General features: G+C 44.0%; 1 protein-coding gene across 1 annotated transcript; it reads left to right on the forward strand.

The window, feature by feature from the left end:
* Positions 1 to 4,208: 4,208 nt before the first annotated feature.
* ZC3HAV1L (zinc finger CCCH-type containing, antiviral 1 like) lies at positions 4,209 to 11,673 on the forward strand. The gene is made up of 4 exons (XM_032401160.1): positions 4,209 to 4,594; positions 5,563 to 5,698; positions 8,743 to 9,001; positions 11,003 to 11,673. The coding sequence occupies exons 1-4, from the start codon at positions 4,224 to 4,226 to the stop codon at positions 11,134 to 11,136; spliced, it is 900 nt and encodes a 299-aa protein (XP_032257051.1). The 5' UTR covers positions 4,209 to 4,223; the 3' UTR covers positions 11,137 to 11,673.
* The last annotated feature ends 3,548 nt before the right edge of the window (positions 11,674 to 15,221 follow it).

A 15,221-nucleotide genomic window follows, 5' to 3' on the forward strand; every position in this document is an offset into this window, starting at 1 on the left:
TTGAGCTAGCTTCAGAATCTGAGTTGGAGGACATATCAGAACTCACAAGGAACTGCCTGAATCCTAAAAGCTCAACTCCTAAAATACCACTCCAATCTCAGCCTTCTGTGTTTCTCTTTTCCATTCTCTTGTGAATCTTCTTGTCCTCTTCACCCATTTCCTGACGTCTCCCTGTGCTACCTGAAACTCTATACATTCCCCTCTAGTCTGCTCTGGGAACTTATTTTCCTCCCTTAACATGCTTCTCCATGAAGCTCATTTATTCCCATACTTTAGTTATCACACTTCTGATTCCAGAGTCTGTACCTCTGCTGAGGGGTCAAATAACTTACCCAAAGTTTCGTGGCTAATGAGTAACAGAACTAGCATTCCGAACCCCTGGAGTCCAGCTCCAGAACCCATGTACTAACCACACTGATAGGCTTCCTCTCTAAGGGAGCGGTCCCCACTCCTTCCCTCTGACCTCCCCCCCTTCCCCCGTTAACTCCTGCACATACTCCTGATCCCACCTCCACACCTCTCAGAGACTTGTAGCCTGCAGTTCTACCTCCCCACCCAAGTCCACCATCTTCCTTCAAACATTCACTGTGGACAGCCCACCCAACACTCCTGGCCTAAGGTCTCCATAACCTCTTTGTTTTTAATATCTTCACTTCCAGGCGTCCACATCCATTGCCCTACTGCTGTGAGAATTGCTGTAGAACTGTTCTTTCTGAAATTATAAACTAATATATATCCTTCCTCTGCTGAGCCCTTTAGCTCTCTTGCACTCACATTTCCTACACCCGCTTTCCCTACACACATGCAGCCCGTTATGACCTCCACTTCCTTCCTTACTGACCCCCGAGCCTGTTCAGCACCTGACTGCTCTTTCAGTCAATACTTTCCATCACCCAGAACCTTTGACCTTACATCCCATCCGTTTGGCAAACCTAGCAGAGGATTCATCAAATTCTGTTTCTATAAACGAGTACTTTCATTTTTGTTAATTTATTTTTTGACATTGAGTACTTTTAGAATTAGCAGAGCAGTTTGGATTAATACCACTAGGCATGCCTGCTATTCAAATTTGGCAAAGCCCTCTGCCGCCCACCTGTCCTCTCTGTCCACATTCCCCCATCTGCACGGGACAGCTGTGTTAAACCTCCACCAGTGTCCTCACGTGATTCCCCACCCATTCTCCATTAACAACACAAATGGCTATTGCATCTTTTCTACTTCATCTTAAGCCTACAAACTTGTCTTTTTATGTACTCATCCTTGCTTCTTTTTCTCTTGTCTAAATGGAAGAGGTATTTCTCCTGTCTGAGGTTTATTCTTCCAGTGTCCGTCTCTCCCACTGCCTTAAGAAAATCACCCACTGAATTATCATTCTTCTCAGCCAAATTTTCAACTGTCCCCTCTTACTGGCTCTGTTCACTTGGCGTATAACTGCTTGTGTCTCCTATAATAAAACACCACTCTCAATCTTATGTCTTCCTCTAATCATCATTTTATCACTACCTTACCTTTTCAAATAACTTATTTTAAAAAGCTGGACTTCCCCATTCTTTTTTTCTCTTAGCCTACAGAAATCTGCCTTTTCTCATACCTCCGAAATAAACTTGCCTAGTTCATCAACACCCTTGTAGGGCAACTTCCTACAGCATTTTATAATGCTGACCATCTTCTTCTTGAAACTTTCTCCTCTGTGTGTCCACAAATGACTCTCATTTTCCTCTACCCTCTCTTTATCGGTTTATGTCTTAGGCTGGCTTCCCTCAGAAGCAAACAGAAAAGGATTGAATGCAAGCAGCTTATTTGGGAGGTGATCCCAAGAAACACTGGTGCAGAAGTGGGGAGGTAAGAAAGGGAGAGGAAGGCAATAGAGGGCATGTTAATGAGCGGGTTTTAGCTGTGGGCAACTGGGGCTTGATGCCATTGAAGGGCCTCTGGGAGACTATGGAACAACCTTGAAGTTGTTCCACCTGAGAAATAATGCCCTGGGATATTTATCCACTATCTGGGAGGAAAAACTTCCCAGTGCAAATTTAACTGACAACAGATTAACAGGAGAAAGAAACCTCTAAATTCATCATATGCATCTGGAAATGAAGGGACTCCCTAATTGGTTAAAGATGGGGGTTTACATACTTAAATTAATAGGGGAGAGGAAGGGGAAGAAAAGGCTTCTGTGGGAAGAACAAATGGGTTTCTGGAGGAACAAACGAGATACGGAAGTTTGTGATAATGTTCATTAATGCAGGTGCCAGTGATCTCCATTTTATTTTTTTCTTCGTGACCATAAAACTTCTCCAGAGAGAGGATCTATGGCAGCCTCACTTCCGAACTTTCTGCTTTTCATGAGATAAGGGAAGCTCCAAGAGGGCTTCTTTCTACATCTGTTGAATCTCAAATGTCTTTAGTTTAAAATAATCTTCATACCAACTCTGGGGATCTGAGTGGGCCGCCACATCACTAGTCAAGGACTCTTCCTGGAGTGTTAATGCCTTGGAAATTCCAGCCTCCCTTAATTGCTGGAAAGCTTGCTCCTTCGGTGGGGAGAAAGACTTTAATGCAGAGAATCCAGGTGCAAATGCTTCACGTCACAAGACATAGGCAAGGCATTACGAGCTACTTCCGGTTTCCTTGTGATTTTTCTCTTCCTCCCCTTGCCTCTTTAACGTTGCTATTCCTCAAGGTTCCGTTCTCTCACATTTGCTTTACGCACTCTCCATTTTGCTGGGTGCTCTTATCAACTCTCACAGCTTCAATTACCTAATAATCTGATGTCACTCATCCCTATTCCCCTCATCTTTTGTCAGCCCTACACCTATGTATACAACTGCCTGCTGAGCATCTTACCTTGAATTGTCCACTGCAGACTCGACACAATAAAAACAGGTTATAGTCCCTCAAATCCTCTTCTGTTTTTCCTTATCTTGTCTTGCTTTTCTAGAAATCAATTCTTCTCATAGCTGCCAGGGATCTTTCTAAAACACCTCTGCTAAGTATGGCCAGGCACTGTTTTTTAAATTTGGGGACAGAGCAATGAACAAGACAAACCAGGTTCCTGCCTTTACTGCTTGAATTCTACAAATACATAAATAAAGAAGAAGGAAAACTATCGGTGGCAAGTTCCATGTAGAGATTGGCAAACTACTTTCATTGGGAGGTCCAGAGAGGTCTTGCTGAAGAGAAGACATTTAAGCTGAGATGAAAGACAGAAGGGAGACATCTAGAGCAGGGGGAAACATTCTGGGCAGAGGGATCCTGCCACTCCCAGCTGAAATTCCTTCAATGGCTTCCCAACGTCTTCAGTCAGCACGTAAGCTCAAATTTCTAAGCGTGGGGAGAAGATTTGGCACCTGGCCAGTCAGTCGCCTTCCTCTTTAGCTTCTTTATGTTACATGACATCAACTCACTTCATCCTCAACCACCCTGTAAGACAGCTGCTTGAGTTCCTCCATTTCAAGGGGTCTCACGTGCCTTTGTACCCTGTCGCTGCATTAGCAGGGGCTCAAAAGCTGTCCACGAAATGAGCAAGGTGTTGGGCAGAAAGGATGGCTGCTTAGTAAACAGGTCTAGACTGGTGCGGTCCAACAGAAATAAAGCGAGCCCCATAGGTAATTTAACATTTTCTCATAGCTACATTAGGAAAGTAAAAGAAACATGAAATTGTAAGGACATTTTATTTAAATAACAATTGAGCATGATTAACGAAGTTATTCATGAGATCGTTTGCATTCTAAATCTTCGCAATCCAGGGTGTGTATCTCACGCTTACGTCGCATCTCAGGTCGAACTGGTCAACATTCCGAGGCCTCGACAGCCACACGCGGCTCGAAGACCCGAGTCTTTCCCTACGCTAGGGCCGCCCAGCCGCGCCCCTTCTACCTCGTAACCTGCTTCATCTTTGCAGTCCTTACGGGCACCCCGGATTCTCTCATTTGCTGGCGTGTCACGACTCCCCCACTACCCAAGGCTCTGCCGGCAACGTTCCCCCCCCCCCTTGACCCGCGGCCGGCACAGAGCAGGCGCTCGGTGAATACAGTCCCCGCCCGGGCCGCGCCCGGGGCTGCCCCGCAGGCCCCCGGGCCCCCCTCCGGCGCCGCCGCCGCGCGCCCTGCCCCACCCCCCACCCCCCGCCCCCGGCCCGGCCCGGCCCGGGAGCTCGGGGCCGGAGTCGTGGACGTGACTGGGAGGAGTCTGCCCGCCTCAGGTTTCCGTGCTCGGCCGCGGCCATGGCGGAGCCCACGGTGTGCTCCTTCCTCACCAAGGTGCTGTGCGCCAACGGCGGCCGCATGTTCCTGCAGGACCTGCGCGGCAACGTGGAGCTGTCGGAGGCCCGGCTCCGGGACGTGCTGCGACAGGCCGGGCCCGACCGCTTCCTGCTGCAGGAGGTGGAGACGAGGGAGGGCCTCTGGGACGCCGAGGCCGAGGTGGCGGCCGGCGCGGGCGCGGGCGGCGGCGGCGGCCCCTGCGCCTGGCGGGTGGTGGCCGTGTCCTCCGCGCGCCTCTGTGCCCGCTACCAGCGCGGCGACTGCCAGGCCTGCGACCAGCTGCACCTCTGCCGCCGCCACATGCTGGGCAAGTGTCCGAACCGCGACTGCTGGTGAGGCGGGCGGCGGGGGCGGCGGCGGGGCGCTCACCGCGCGAGGGGCCGCGGGCCTGACGCGTCCGGCGGGGAGCGGGACCCCGGAGAAATGAGAAAAGGGATCGTTCGTCCGGGGCTGCACCCTCCCCTGCCCCCCCCCCACCCCGAGGGCGGCAGGGAAGCCTCGCGAAGGGGCCCCGGGGGTCCTCCCGGCGAGGCCTCCCCTGAGCTCCCGGCTCCGGTGCGGAATGAGGCCCGAAGTCGTCTGTCGCAATCCAGATTTCTTAACTACTGCTCGCCCTCGAGTTTCAGCCCCTGCCTGCAGGATCCTCCACAACACGGCCGGGGGCATCAGGACTGGGACTTCGGAGTTCATTTACTCCAGTGGTCCTACTGGGGGCTTATTGCGGACCCATGAGGTCCACGGACCCTTTATTGAGAGTGCCCTTTCTTTCCACGTAACCTCAAAGTTTTACCGAAGTGAGTCTGTGCGCTCCGGCGTTAGAAAGCCTGATCTAGAAGGATCCCCCAGGAAACTGAGGGCTGGATGATTTGGGCGAGGTGTTTGAAGGCCGCCTCCTGTCTCTGTTCCTTGGTTTACTCAAGCTCCCCAAAGCGGGGGTGGGGGCACACTTTCCTCCTAACCTTGGTGGACTGTGGGGGTGGGCAGCTGTTTGGGGTGGAGAAGGCAAACGCACTCACCTTCAGAACAACAGATGGCATCCTCGGCAAGGCGGGTGACTGGGGGAGGGGGTACCTTTGGCTTTAAAACATCCCGATTTAAAATGAAAATGACCTTGGGAGAAGAGTTGCTTCAACTCAGCTGTCTTATCATCAGTGCTTACTTATTAGGCTGTAGTATCTATGGGGTTCATGGAAACTTGTTTAACTTCACATGTGAGTTGAAAGCCACCGGAAGCAAGGGATTTGGCGGTCGGGCCCCTTCTTCATCTGGACCTCTGATCCAGAGCTCTGTGTTCTCCTAGGTCAACCTGCACCCTTTCCCATGACATCCACACACCTGTCAACATCCAAGTACTGAAAAACCATGGGCTTTTTGGCCTCAATGAGGCCCAGCTTCGGATCCTGCTTTTACAGAATGACCCGTGCCTTTTACCAGAGGTGAGTTACCAAGAGTTCACTGTCATATTGTCTGCACGATGAAAGTACTCACGGGAGGACATCAAGAAGTCTGCTTACAGAGGGCAGCAGATATTTAGGTGGAGGTAATGGTGCCCGGCTGATCTCTATGGGATCTCTGTGATTTTACCAGGCTTTGATACACAGGGAGTGATGGACATGTGTGGTAAAGAAATGATGGTAATAGCTCTTAGTTTTTTGATTGTTTGCTTGAATGCTGAGCCATTCATGTATCTTAGCTCATTAATAACCCCATTTTACACGTGAGGAAACTGAGGCTCAGATACATTAACTTGCCCAAGGTCACACAGTCCATGGCAGATTTGAATTTAGATCTGTCTGTGAAGACTGTGTTTTGTGAATTGCCTGTTTATGCTTTTGCCTATGTTGAGGCATTTGTCTTTTTCTATTAATTTATAAGATGTCTTTAATGATACCAGGCCCTTTTGTGGTCACATTTGTTGTAAGTATTTCCCCCCATTAACTTTTTTTGGGCTTTAGACATTAACTTTAATTGGTTTTGAAATGATTTAGTTCCAGATGCTTAACAAGTGCCTATTAGAATTGTTATCCTGGTGAAATTAGCATGTTTGTATCTGTTTAGCTATACAAGAAGAATTTTTTTTAAAGATTTGTTTATTTATTTTAGAGAGAGGGCAAGGGGATGGGCAGATGGGGAGGGAGAGAGAATCTCAAGCAGACTCTGCACTGAGCCCGAAGCCCAACACGGGGCTCGACCTCACAACCCTGAGATCAGGACTTGAGCCAAAACCAAGAGTCGGATGCTCAACCGACTGAGCCACCCAGGCGCCCCTACATGAAGAACTTTTAAAAACAAAATAGTTGTGTAAGACTGATGAATTACAGACCTGTACCCCTGAAACAAATAATACATTGTATGTTAATAAAAAAAAAAAAGAATCCTAAAAAATAATAGTTGGAATCCCAAAAGAAAATATTACGAGAGCCCACCAGTTGAAAGTAGAATTTTCTACTCTAGCACAATGATGCTATCATAGACATCGAGTTGCCAGAAGAGGGGTGGGAAGAAGGGAGGATGTTGGGAAAATCAAGGGTAGTTCGTGACTGTGGTCCCCTGTTAATGCTAAGGCATTTCAGGCCCTGGAAGGGAAGGGAGTCACAAGGCTGGAGGAATGAGCTGGAGCCTTTGGTACATAATACAGATATACCACTTAATAAAAACACAATAGGGACAAACATTGTGATCTTGTGATTTATAATGAGAAATATATTTGGTCTTCATCACCATTCCTGAAAGAGCTCCTCAAACCCTTGGAATTTCCTAAATGATGAGAGCTATAAAACTTTCTGTTGTTAAGTTTATGGTGATTTTTGGAAGGCCCCTAGGTAACCTAAGGATGAGAGCTAGTTGTCACGAGAACCAGTCTTGTGATTAGACAGTTGTAACTTTTACCCCTCTGCCCCCCACTCTCCCACTTCCTGGGAGCGCAGAGGGGCTGGGGATTGAGTTCATTCACCAGTGGCCAGTGTGGTTTAACCGATCATGCCTATGTTAAGAAGCCTCCATAAAAACCCAGAAGGACAGACTTTCAGAGAGCTTCTAGGTTGGTGAGCATGTGGAGGTGCTGGGAGAGTGGGACCTCAGGAGAGGTCATGGAAGCTCCACACGTTCCCCCCCCCATACCTTCCTGTGTGTATCTCTTCCATCTGCATGTTCCTGAGTTATATCCTTTTATAATAAACTGTTCATCTAGTAAGTAAACTGTTTCTCTGAGTTCTGTGAGCTATTCTAGCACATTAATCTAGCCCGAGGAGGAGGTGGTGAGAAACTTCATAGCAGTTCAGCCAGCATGGACTCGCTATGGGCATCTGAAGTGCGGGCTGCCTGGTGGGCCTGAGCCCTTAACCTGTGGGATCTGATGTTATCTCCAGGTAGACAGTATTAGGATTGAGTTAAAATTTGTGGGGCACCTGGTCGTTGTCTGCTGAGAATTACTTGGAGGTGTTGAAAGAAACACACCTTGGAAATATGTACAATGTGATGCTGATACATTTGAAAACTTCAATGAAGGGCACCTGGGTGGCTCAGTCGGTTAAGCATCTGCCTTCGGCTCAAGTCATGATCCTGGGGTTCTGGGACCGAGTCCCGTGTCGGGCTCCCTGTTCTGCAGGGAGCCTGCTTCTGCCTCTGCCTCTGCCCCACTCTCTCTCTCTCTCTCTCTCTCATGAATAAATAAATAAAATCTTTAAAAAAAAAAAGAAAAATGAAAACTTCAAAGAAATGGACACATTTCTAGAAAAAATATAGCCCATCAAAACTGATTCAAGGGACACCTGGGTGGCTTGGGGGGTTAAGCGTCTGCCTTCGGCTCAGGTCATGATCCCAGGATCGAGTCCCACATCGGGCTCCTTGCTCAGTGGGGAGCCTGCTTCTCCCTCTCCCTCTGCTGCTCCCCCTGCTTGTGTGCTCTCTCTCTCTCTCTCACAGACAAATAAATAAATAAAATATTAAAAAGACAAAAACAAACTGATTCAAGAAAAAGTAGAAAGCCAGAATAGTCTTTATTTTTGAATGACAAAAGCATTAAGATGAAGATTTTAAAACACCATAAAACTAGAGTATTAGTTAAAAAGTCTTCTACTAGAAAACATTAGGCTCATATAGTTTTATCGTTGAGCTTGATCAAATCTTTAAGGAACAGATAATTTTGATTTGGGGACTAGGTCTAGGATCTCTTTTTCTTGATCTCCTGTGCATTCTTAAACCTGTATCATACTGTTTAATTAAAGTAGTTTATATTTTAATATACAATGGTATAAGTCTCTGTGCCCATTACACTTCTTTTTCAAAAATTATTTTTGGGGTGCCTGGTTGACTCAGTGGGTGGAGCATGCGACTCTTAATCTCAGGGTTGTGAGTTTGAGCCCCACGTTGGGTGTAAAGATTACTTAAAAATAAAAGCTTAATTTTTTTTCTTCAATCAATTGCTTTAAAAAATATAGTGAAAACAAATGTGTTAAGTGTTGCTTCATTTCTGGGCCAGGTCTGTTTGCTGTACAACAAAGGTGAAGCACTATATGGCTACTGCAACCTCAAGGATAAATGCAACAAGTTCCACGTGTGCAAATCCTTTGTCAGAGGGGAATGCAGGCTTCAGAAATGCAAACGGTCCCATCAGCTCATTCATGCTACAGCCCTGAAGCTGCTGCAGGACCAAGGACTGAATATTCCAAGTGTGGTTAATTTTCAGATCATCTCTACCTACAGGCACATGAAGCTGCACAAGATGCTCGAAAATCAAGGTGAGAATATCAGAGGGAGGCAGGGCACTAGTATATGTAGTTTGGGCCAGGAAGTCTGGGGGAGAGCACCTCATATGGTAAGTTTTGCTCTGTTTTTGGGGAAACTTAGAACCGCCAACATTTTATGATGTAAAACTGTGGTTCTAACCAAAGGAGGGAAGGGATGGAGTTTATTTCCAGCGCTGTCGGCCAACAGCATCTGCCCAGGGGTTTGAACAGTGTCCCTCCTTGCTAAGCTGGGGGCTAGGAACTAGGTACAACCGTCCTCACAGCTTTGTTAGGAAGAAAGAGGAGGGAGGTGGGCCAGTGGGCAAGAAAGGGAGGAAAACATAGAAATGGCTTTCTTTTATTAAATTTGAATTAAAGTGTTTTCTTCTTTCTTTTTCTTGAGGTAATTAACATATAGCATTATGTAAGTTTCAGGTGCACAACATGATTCAGTATTTGTGTACATTGCAAAATGATCATAATAAGTCGAGCTAACATCTGTCATCATACATAGTTACAAAGTTTTTCTAGTAATAACTTATTTTTTTTAAAGATTTTATTTATTTATTTGACAGAGAGAGACACAACGAGAGCAGGAACACAAGCAGGGGGAGTAGGAGAGGGAGAAGCAGGCTTCCTGCTGAGCAAGGAGCCCGATGTGGGGCTCGATCCCAGGACCTTGGGATCATGACCTGAACCAAAGGCAGACGCTTAACAACTGAGCCACCCAGGTGCCCCTTGGAATAACTTTTAAAAAAGTATTTTCTTTTGGGGCACCTGGGTGGTGCAGTTGGTTAAGCGTCTGGTTTTGACTCAGGTCGTGATCTCAGGATCATGGATCCAGCCTGCACGAGGTTCTGCACTCAGCAGAGGGTCTGCTTGGGATTCTCTCTCCCTCTGCCCCTCCTGCTCATGCTCACTCTCTCTCTGAAATAAATAAATAAATCTTTAAAAAAAAGAAAGTATTTTCTTTTTCAGTTGTTAAGAAATTTTAACCATATGACAGAAAAAATTGGAAAATAGAGAGGAGAGATATAAATTGCATATGATTCCACTCATTCTATCCATAATCATTAGGACCATTTAACTGCAGGCCCTTCCCTCCTGTTACGCTACAAATACTAGTCCAGTTGTGGTCATAGTATGCATTAGTATCTTAAATTTTCACTTTATACAACATCATAAACATCTTCCCATATTGCTGCATAGTCTCTCATTTTTTAAGGTCTGCAAAGTGTGGTCTGGTGTACTTTTAATTATAGTGCATTCAGGTTACTTACCCTATTAGATTTGCTTATAGCTGAAAATCAGTGGGAGTTAGGCTCAGGAAAATTGTTGATGGGAAAACCAAATCAGCAAAACCAGAGTCTCCAAGCTTTCAATACGGAGTTTTCTTTTGCTTTTTTTTTTTTTTTTTAAGATGTTATTTATTTATTTGACAGAGAGAGAGAGCGCGCGCACAAGCAGGGGGAGCGGCAGACAGAGGGAGAGGGAAAAGCAGGCTTCCTGCTGAGCAGGGAGCATGTCGTGGGGCTCGATCCCAGGACTCTGGGATCATGACCTGAGGCAAAGGCAGACGCTGAACCGACTAAGCCACCCAGGCGCCCCTGGTTACAGAGTTTTCTTATGTTGGGATGGTAGAGCTGACCTCCTGCGCGGGTGGTTTGGAGGTAGTATCAGAGGCTGTCTGGGGGACCCCGGATGGTGGCAGGGGTCTTATACTCTATACTAGTACAGGGCCTGTCCTTACCTTCATCTGGTCTTGTTTAGTGGGTCTCTCTCATCTGAAGTCTCTCTTAACTGAAGTCACTGAAATAGTGACTTTCTGTTGTGTGTGTATGTGTGTTTACGTGTGTAAAATAAATCCAGAAGACACACACTCTCCAAATCCATAGTGCTGGGACTTTTGTCTGAGATCTGATTTGCAGGGCTGATGCTCCTGACATAAAATGAAATTGAGAGCAATAAAAGGGGTGTCTCAGGAAAGCTCATCTCTCTCTTCTTTCTTTTTAGATAATGCAGCTTCTGCTCAGTGTTCCCAGGGCCCCGAGAAACCAGGAGTACACGTGGCTGGTGCTGCAGAGGCCAGTCCTGTGGCTTCCATGCCTGCTCAGTCAGCCAAGAAGCCACACGCAGCTAAACCGTAAAGGACGTCCATGAAATAAGATGCTTGTCCAGTTGGAACGTCCGAAAACAAAGCTTCTGTTGAGCTTTATTTGTAAGTTCCTTCATGTAATCACTTATCAATAGCGGTCATAGTAATACCTACCTCACACGTTGTTGTAAAAATTAAAGAAGACAGAGAAGGGGAGAACATCGGGTTGGGAGGATAACATTGGGGATGGGTGGTTGGGGATGTGGTGGGACATTGAGCAGGCAGAGAGGGGAGAGCGTGAGTATGGTTGGGGTCAGTCCAGGGCAAACTCTGAAGATGGCAGGTTCTGCCTGTAATCCCCGACCTCTCCCCCAGGCTGACGGGAGCTCCGAGAGGCGCAGGTTTGGGCTGACTTGCTCTGTGACCCAGCCAGTGTTTTTCTACACGGTTTACATAGTGGTCGTCAGAGACTATGGACACTTTGTACTCTTATTTTTTCTTCATGTTTCATAAGCATCCTTCCCTATTCACATTTTATCATGTATGATCATTTTTATGCACAGATACGCTAACATATAATTATTTACTTAACGACTTCCCTTATTCTGGATATTTCAGTTCTTTCTAACAAATTTTGAATAGAACTCTTTTCTTAAAATCCTCACAATATTGAATTTTTAAATTTCTTCTTTTGCTTAGCTTGTTGGTGCTAAATGATACTGTTTTTTGATTTGCATTTCTTTAAATATATGCAAGTAAATATTTTTCTGTGTGTGTGCTTTCTGTATGTTTGTGTGTGTGTGTGTGTGTGTGTGTGCATTTTGTGCCTGCCCTCCTAGGGCCCTCCTCCATGCTGATGTGGGATGGCCTGTAATTAGGTTACTTAATTTTCATAAAAGGATATCAATCGTACCATGCTCATATGATATCCAACTCTCATGGATCCATCCTCAGCCAGTACCACAGAGTTTTAACTGTTGAGTGCTCACCAAAGATTTCTACCTCACCGTGTCTACTCTGCATTTCTTATTAAATTTTTCGCCAAAGCCCCCATTGCTATAGGGTCGTTCATCCATTCCTCAAAGTTGTATCCATTCTTTCTGTGGATCTGGAGGGACCATCAGAAACCTATATACCTTGTCTGTCTTGTGTTGACTTTCCTCCCTTCTCCTGTCCCCACCACCTGGCTTTCTTCATCCAGTTACACTTAGATGTTTGGTTTTTTGTTTTCATCAGAGAAGCTGCGTTATGATATCTTTTTCCGTGTTTGCTTTTCTGATATCCCCAAATGTTGATGTGTAAAGTCTTGTTGTTTTTTAAATTTTAACTTTCCTGCAATAACACAATATTTGAGAAATAGGGACAAGGGAGTGAGTTTTTCATAAAGCTGAATTAATTTAGTGTATAACCATGTTTTATCCTGAAATGCTGTCTTCTCTATGCGGGGGAGGTGTGCCAAAATATCCTTTTCAAAGGGAGAAATTGCTGTGTTTTCTTCTAATGGACAGGAAGAGTCATGCTGCTTCTGTGAATCTTTTCACTTTGGTTGTCCACAACAGTACTTCTGAAAGCCCTTATGTTCTGCATACCTTGTTTCCTTTTTCCTAGTTCTGATTTCTCCTGGTGCTGATTTTTTAAAAAAAAATTATTTTTACATTTTATTATTATTTACATTTTTATCCTTTTACTATGTGTATTTTTGCTGTAAGCCATCTTATGATTCTTAATGGGAACAGTGTAGGGTACACATGTATGTCCTGGACATTAAGAGACTTGGTAGACTTTTACAAAATTGTGTTATTTTCATATATCTTCTAAGTATGCTTTTATATGCATCAAAATGACCCTCTGTAATCTTTGTTGCAATATTTTATTCAATTCTATAATATTCCATTTAAAGCTTAGTTCTGTTAGTATCCATTCTGTAAAGATATTTTATATAATCCTACTTGACCCTCAGTTTCATCTCATGATTAGAATTGGAGGTGAGTTTTCTTTGGTCATTTATCAAGGCTTTCAGGGGAAGCTGCACATCTATTAGGCTCCGCAAATCCAACATATCCTCAGTGAAATGATGAACTTTCCTATAGACTTGTTCCTCCTTTGGTTTCTTTAATTTGGGGTGTCACCTTCTACTGACTTAAAACGAAACACTGCAAATTGCCCCATCCTCTTCTTTCTCCTGGTTCCTAGTGTCAAACTCATTACCTAGTGTTGGAGATTAGTTTCCCTTCAGAAATCTCAAATTTGTATCCTTCTCTGCCCCTTTCTTTCCATCCCGGACACACTGCCTTCTTTCTAATCCTCTTCACCTCTTGCGTGAATTGCACAGATGGAGGATTCACTGGTTTTCCAGTCCTGTCTCGTGAGAGTATTTTTTATAGGAGGTTCTGGGTGGCCCCCTGCTCTCCTTCAGTGATGGCAGGCCCGTTTTAAATTTTTTGTAAAGTAGGCTTTTTATGGATTTCATTGATCTCCTTACCACCCTGTACCCCCCTGTCTTCCTTCCTGTGTCTGGTTGATCTTTTGAAATGCAGACGTAATCACATTGCTTTGGTCTGCTGTAACCTTCATTGGTACCCATAATGCAAGGTAGGACTCATAAACTCAGGTGCCTTCTTGGATGAGATAGGGGAGCTGAGTGGATGATGTGAGCTGGATGTAGGAGAAATGGGGGGAAAAAGGAAGTGTCATAGAAAGTTGTCCCATCTGAGTGGGGCACCTACCTTTTATGCCCATGTAGGGATTGTGGGCCCATTTTGTTATGTTCTCCAGTTAGTCGAAAGAAGCCAGATCCAGATTTTATGATAAAATTTCAGATTTTTAAATACTGGCTTTTTGACTGAGTTTTAAAAATGCAGACCAATATTGTGTGTACTGACCTATTTGCAATTTTTGGAATGTGCCATTTTATTTTATGATTCTCTGTGCTTGTAAATGATGTTCCCATTAAGTGCTACTCCTTCCCTCTTCCTGCCTCAAAACCTGGCAAGATCAGATTCTTTAAAATGCTAGGCTAATCTTTTCTGACCCCAAGAAGGGCAGTTCTCTTGGTGTTCTCAAAGTTCTCGCATAGCACTTAATTTGCCATGCTTTCTGCTTTTATTCCCTAACTTTGAGCAAAAACAAAACCATTATTTCTTCTTTTTGGACAAGTCTCCAAAAAAGAAGAATTTTTTGTCATATAACGAATCAAACTCTGTGTTTGAATCCATGGAATCAGTATCATATTGGTCTTCATTGTTCTTTTTTCTTCCCATATATATTTTTCATTTTCAAAAAGTCTTTTTCCCTTAAAGAGTGTGTTATTTAAGGTAAACATCTTTTTGGTGCTTCAGTTTGAATCATCTAGGTCTAAAATTAACTGTTTAAGACTTATGCTCATGATACTAATCTTTCCATCAAGGAATTAAGTCTCTTCATTGCTGATGGGTTCCTTGATTTCTTTCATTATAATCTGTTCTTATTTTTGTCTAACCTTATATATCCCTTATTACATTGATTTTTTTTTCTTGGCTACACACATCTGTATTGCTATCCATATGGGTATCTCCATCTTTAGAATGCTATTGATTTTTAAAATATTTGTCTTTTGTTGAATTACCTTTGTCCTAACAGTGTTAGAAGGTCTCTTTGTTTCTTCTAAATATAAAATCATAGCTGCAAAAAGATTTGCCTTTTCTTATGTATTTCTATTTTGTTTTGTGTTAAATAAAATGGTGGTGAAAAGATATTTTTTATATTTCTCCATTAAATATGAAGTTAATTGTTGGTTTTAAACGAATGTTCTCTATTTAATAAGGGAAATTACATTTATTCTTTGTTAGAAGCTTTTAGTAAGAATTGGTATCTTTTGCATAATCATGTAATTTTTATCACTTAAATCACCTAATATGATTATATTACTGGTTTTACTATATTAAAACATTCTTAAATTCTGAGTAACTCTACTTGATTATGGCATATGCTCTTTCAATGTATTGCTTTTCCCCTTTTTGGTCATTTTTATAATTATATACATCTATACATTCATAAATAAAATTCATTTATATTTTATATGTGTATGTAATTTCCTTTTTATTTGTATTGCTGTATGCTCAAAGTATACATTTTATTCTAAGTCCTGTTCTGAGTTTT

This window comes from Phoca vitulina, unplaced genomic scaffold (genome assembly GCF_004348235.1).
Source record: "Phoca vitulina isolate PV1807 unplaced genomic scaffold, GSC_HSeal_1.0 scaffold4, whole genome shotgun sequence".
NCBI lineage: Eukaryota > Metazoa > Chordata > Mammalia > Carnivora > Phocidae > Phoca > Phoca vitulina.

What these genes read in the sequence shown, in the direction of transcription:
- ZC3HAV1L (XM_032401160.1), top strand. Translation starts at nt 4,224, where the DNA reads ATGGCGGAGCCCACGGTGTGCTCCTTCCTCACCAAGGTGCTGTGCGCC. An exon ending in TGTCCGAACCGCGACTGCTG is followed by an intron (nt 4,595 to 5,562) that starts GTGAGGCGGGCG and finishes GTGTTCTCCTAG; the next exon opens with GTCAACCTGCACCCTTTCCC. An exon ending in ACCCGTGCCTTTTACCAGAG is followed by an intron (nt 5,699 to 8,742) that starts GTGAGTTACCAA and finishes TTTCTGGGCCAG; the next exon opens with GTCTGTTTGCTGTACAACAA.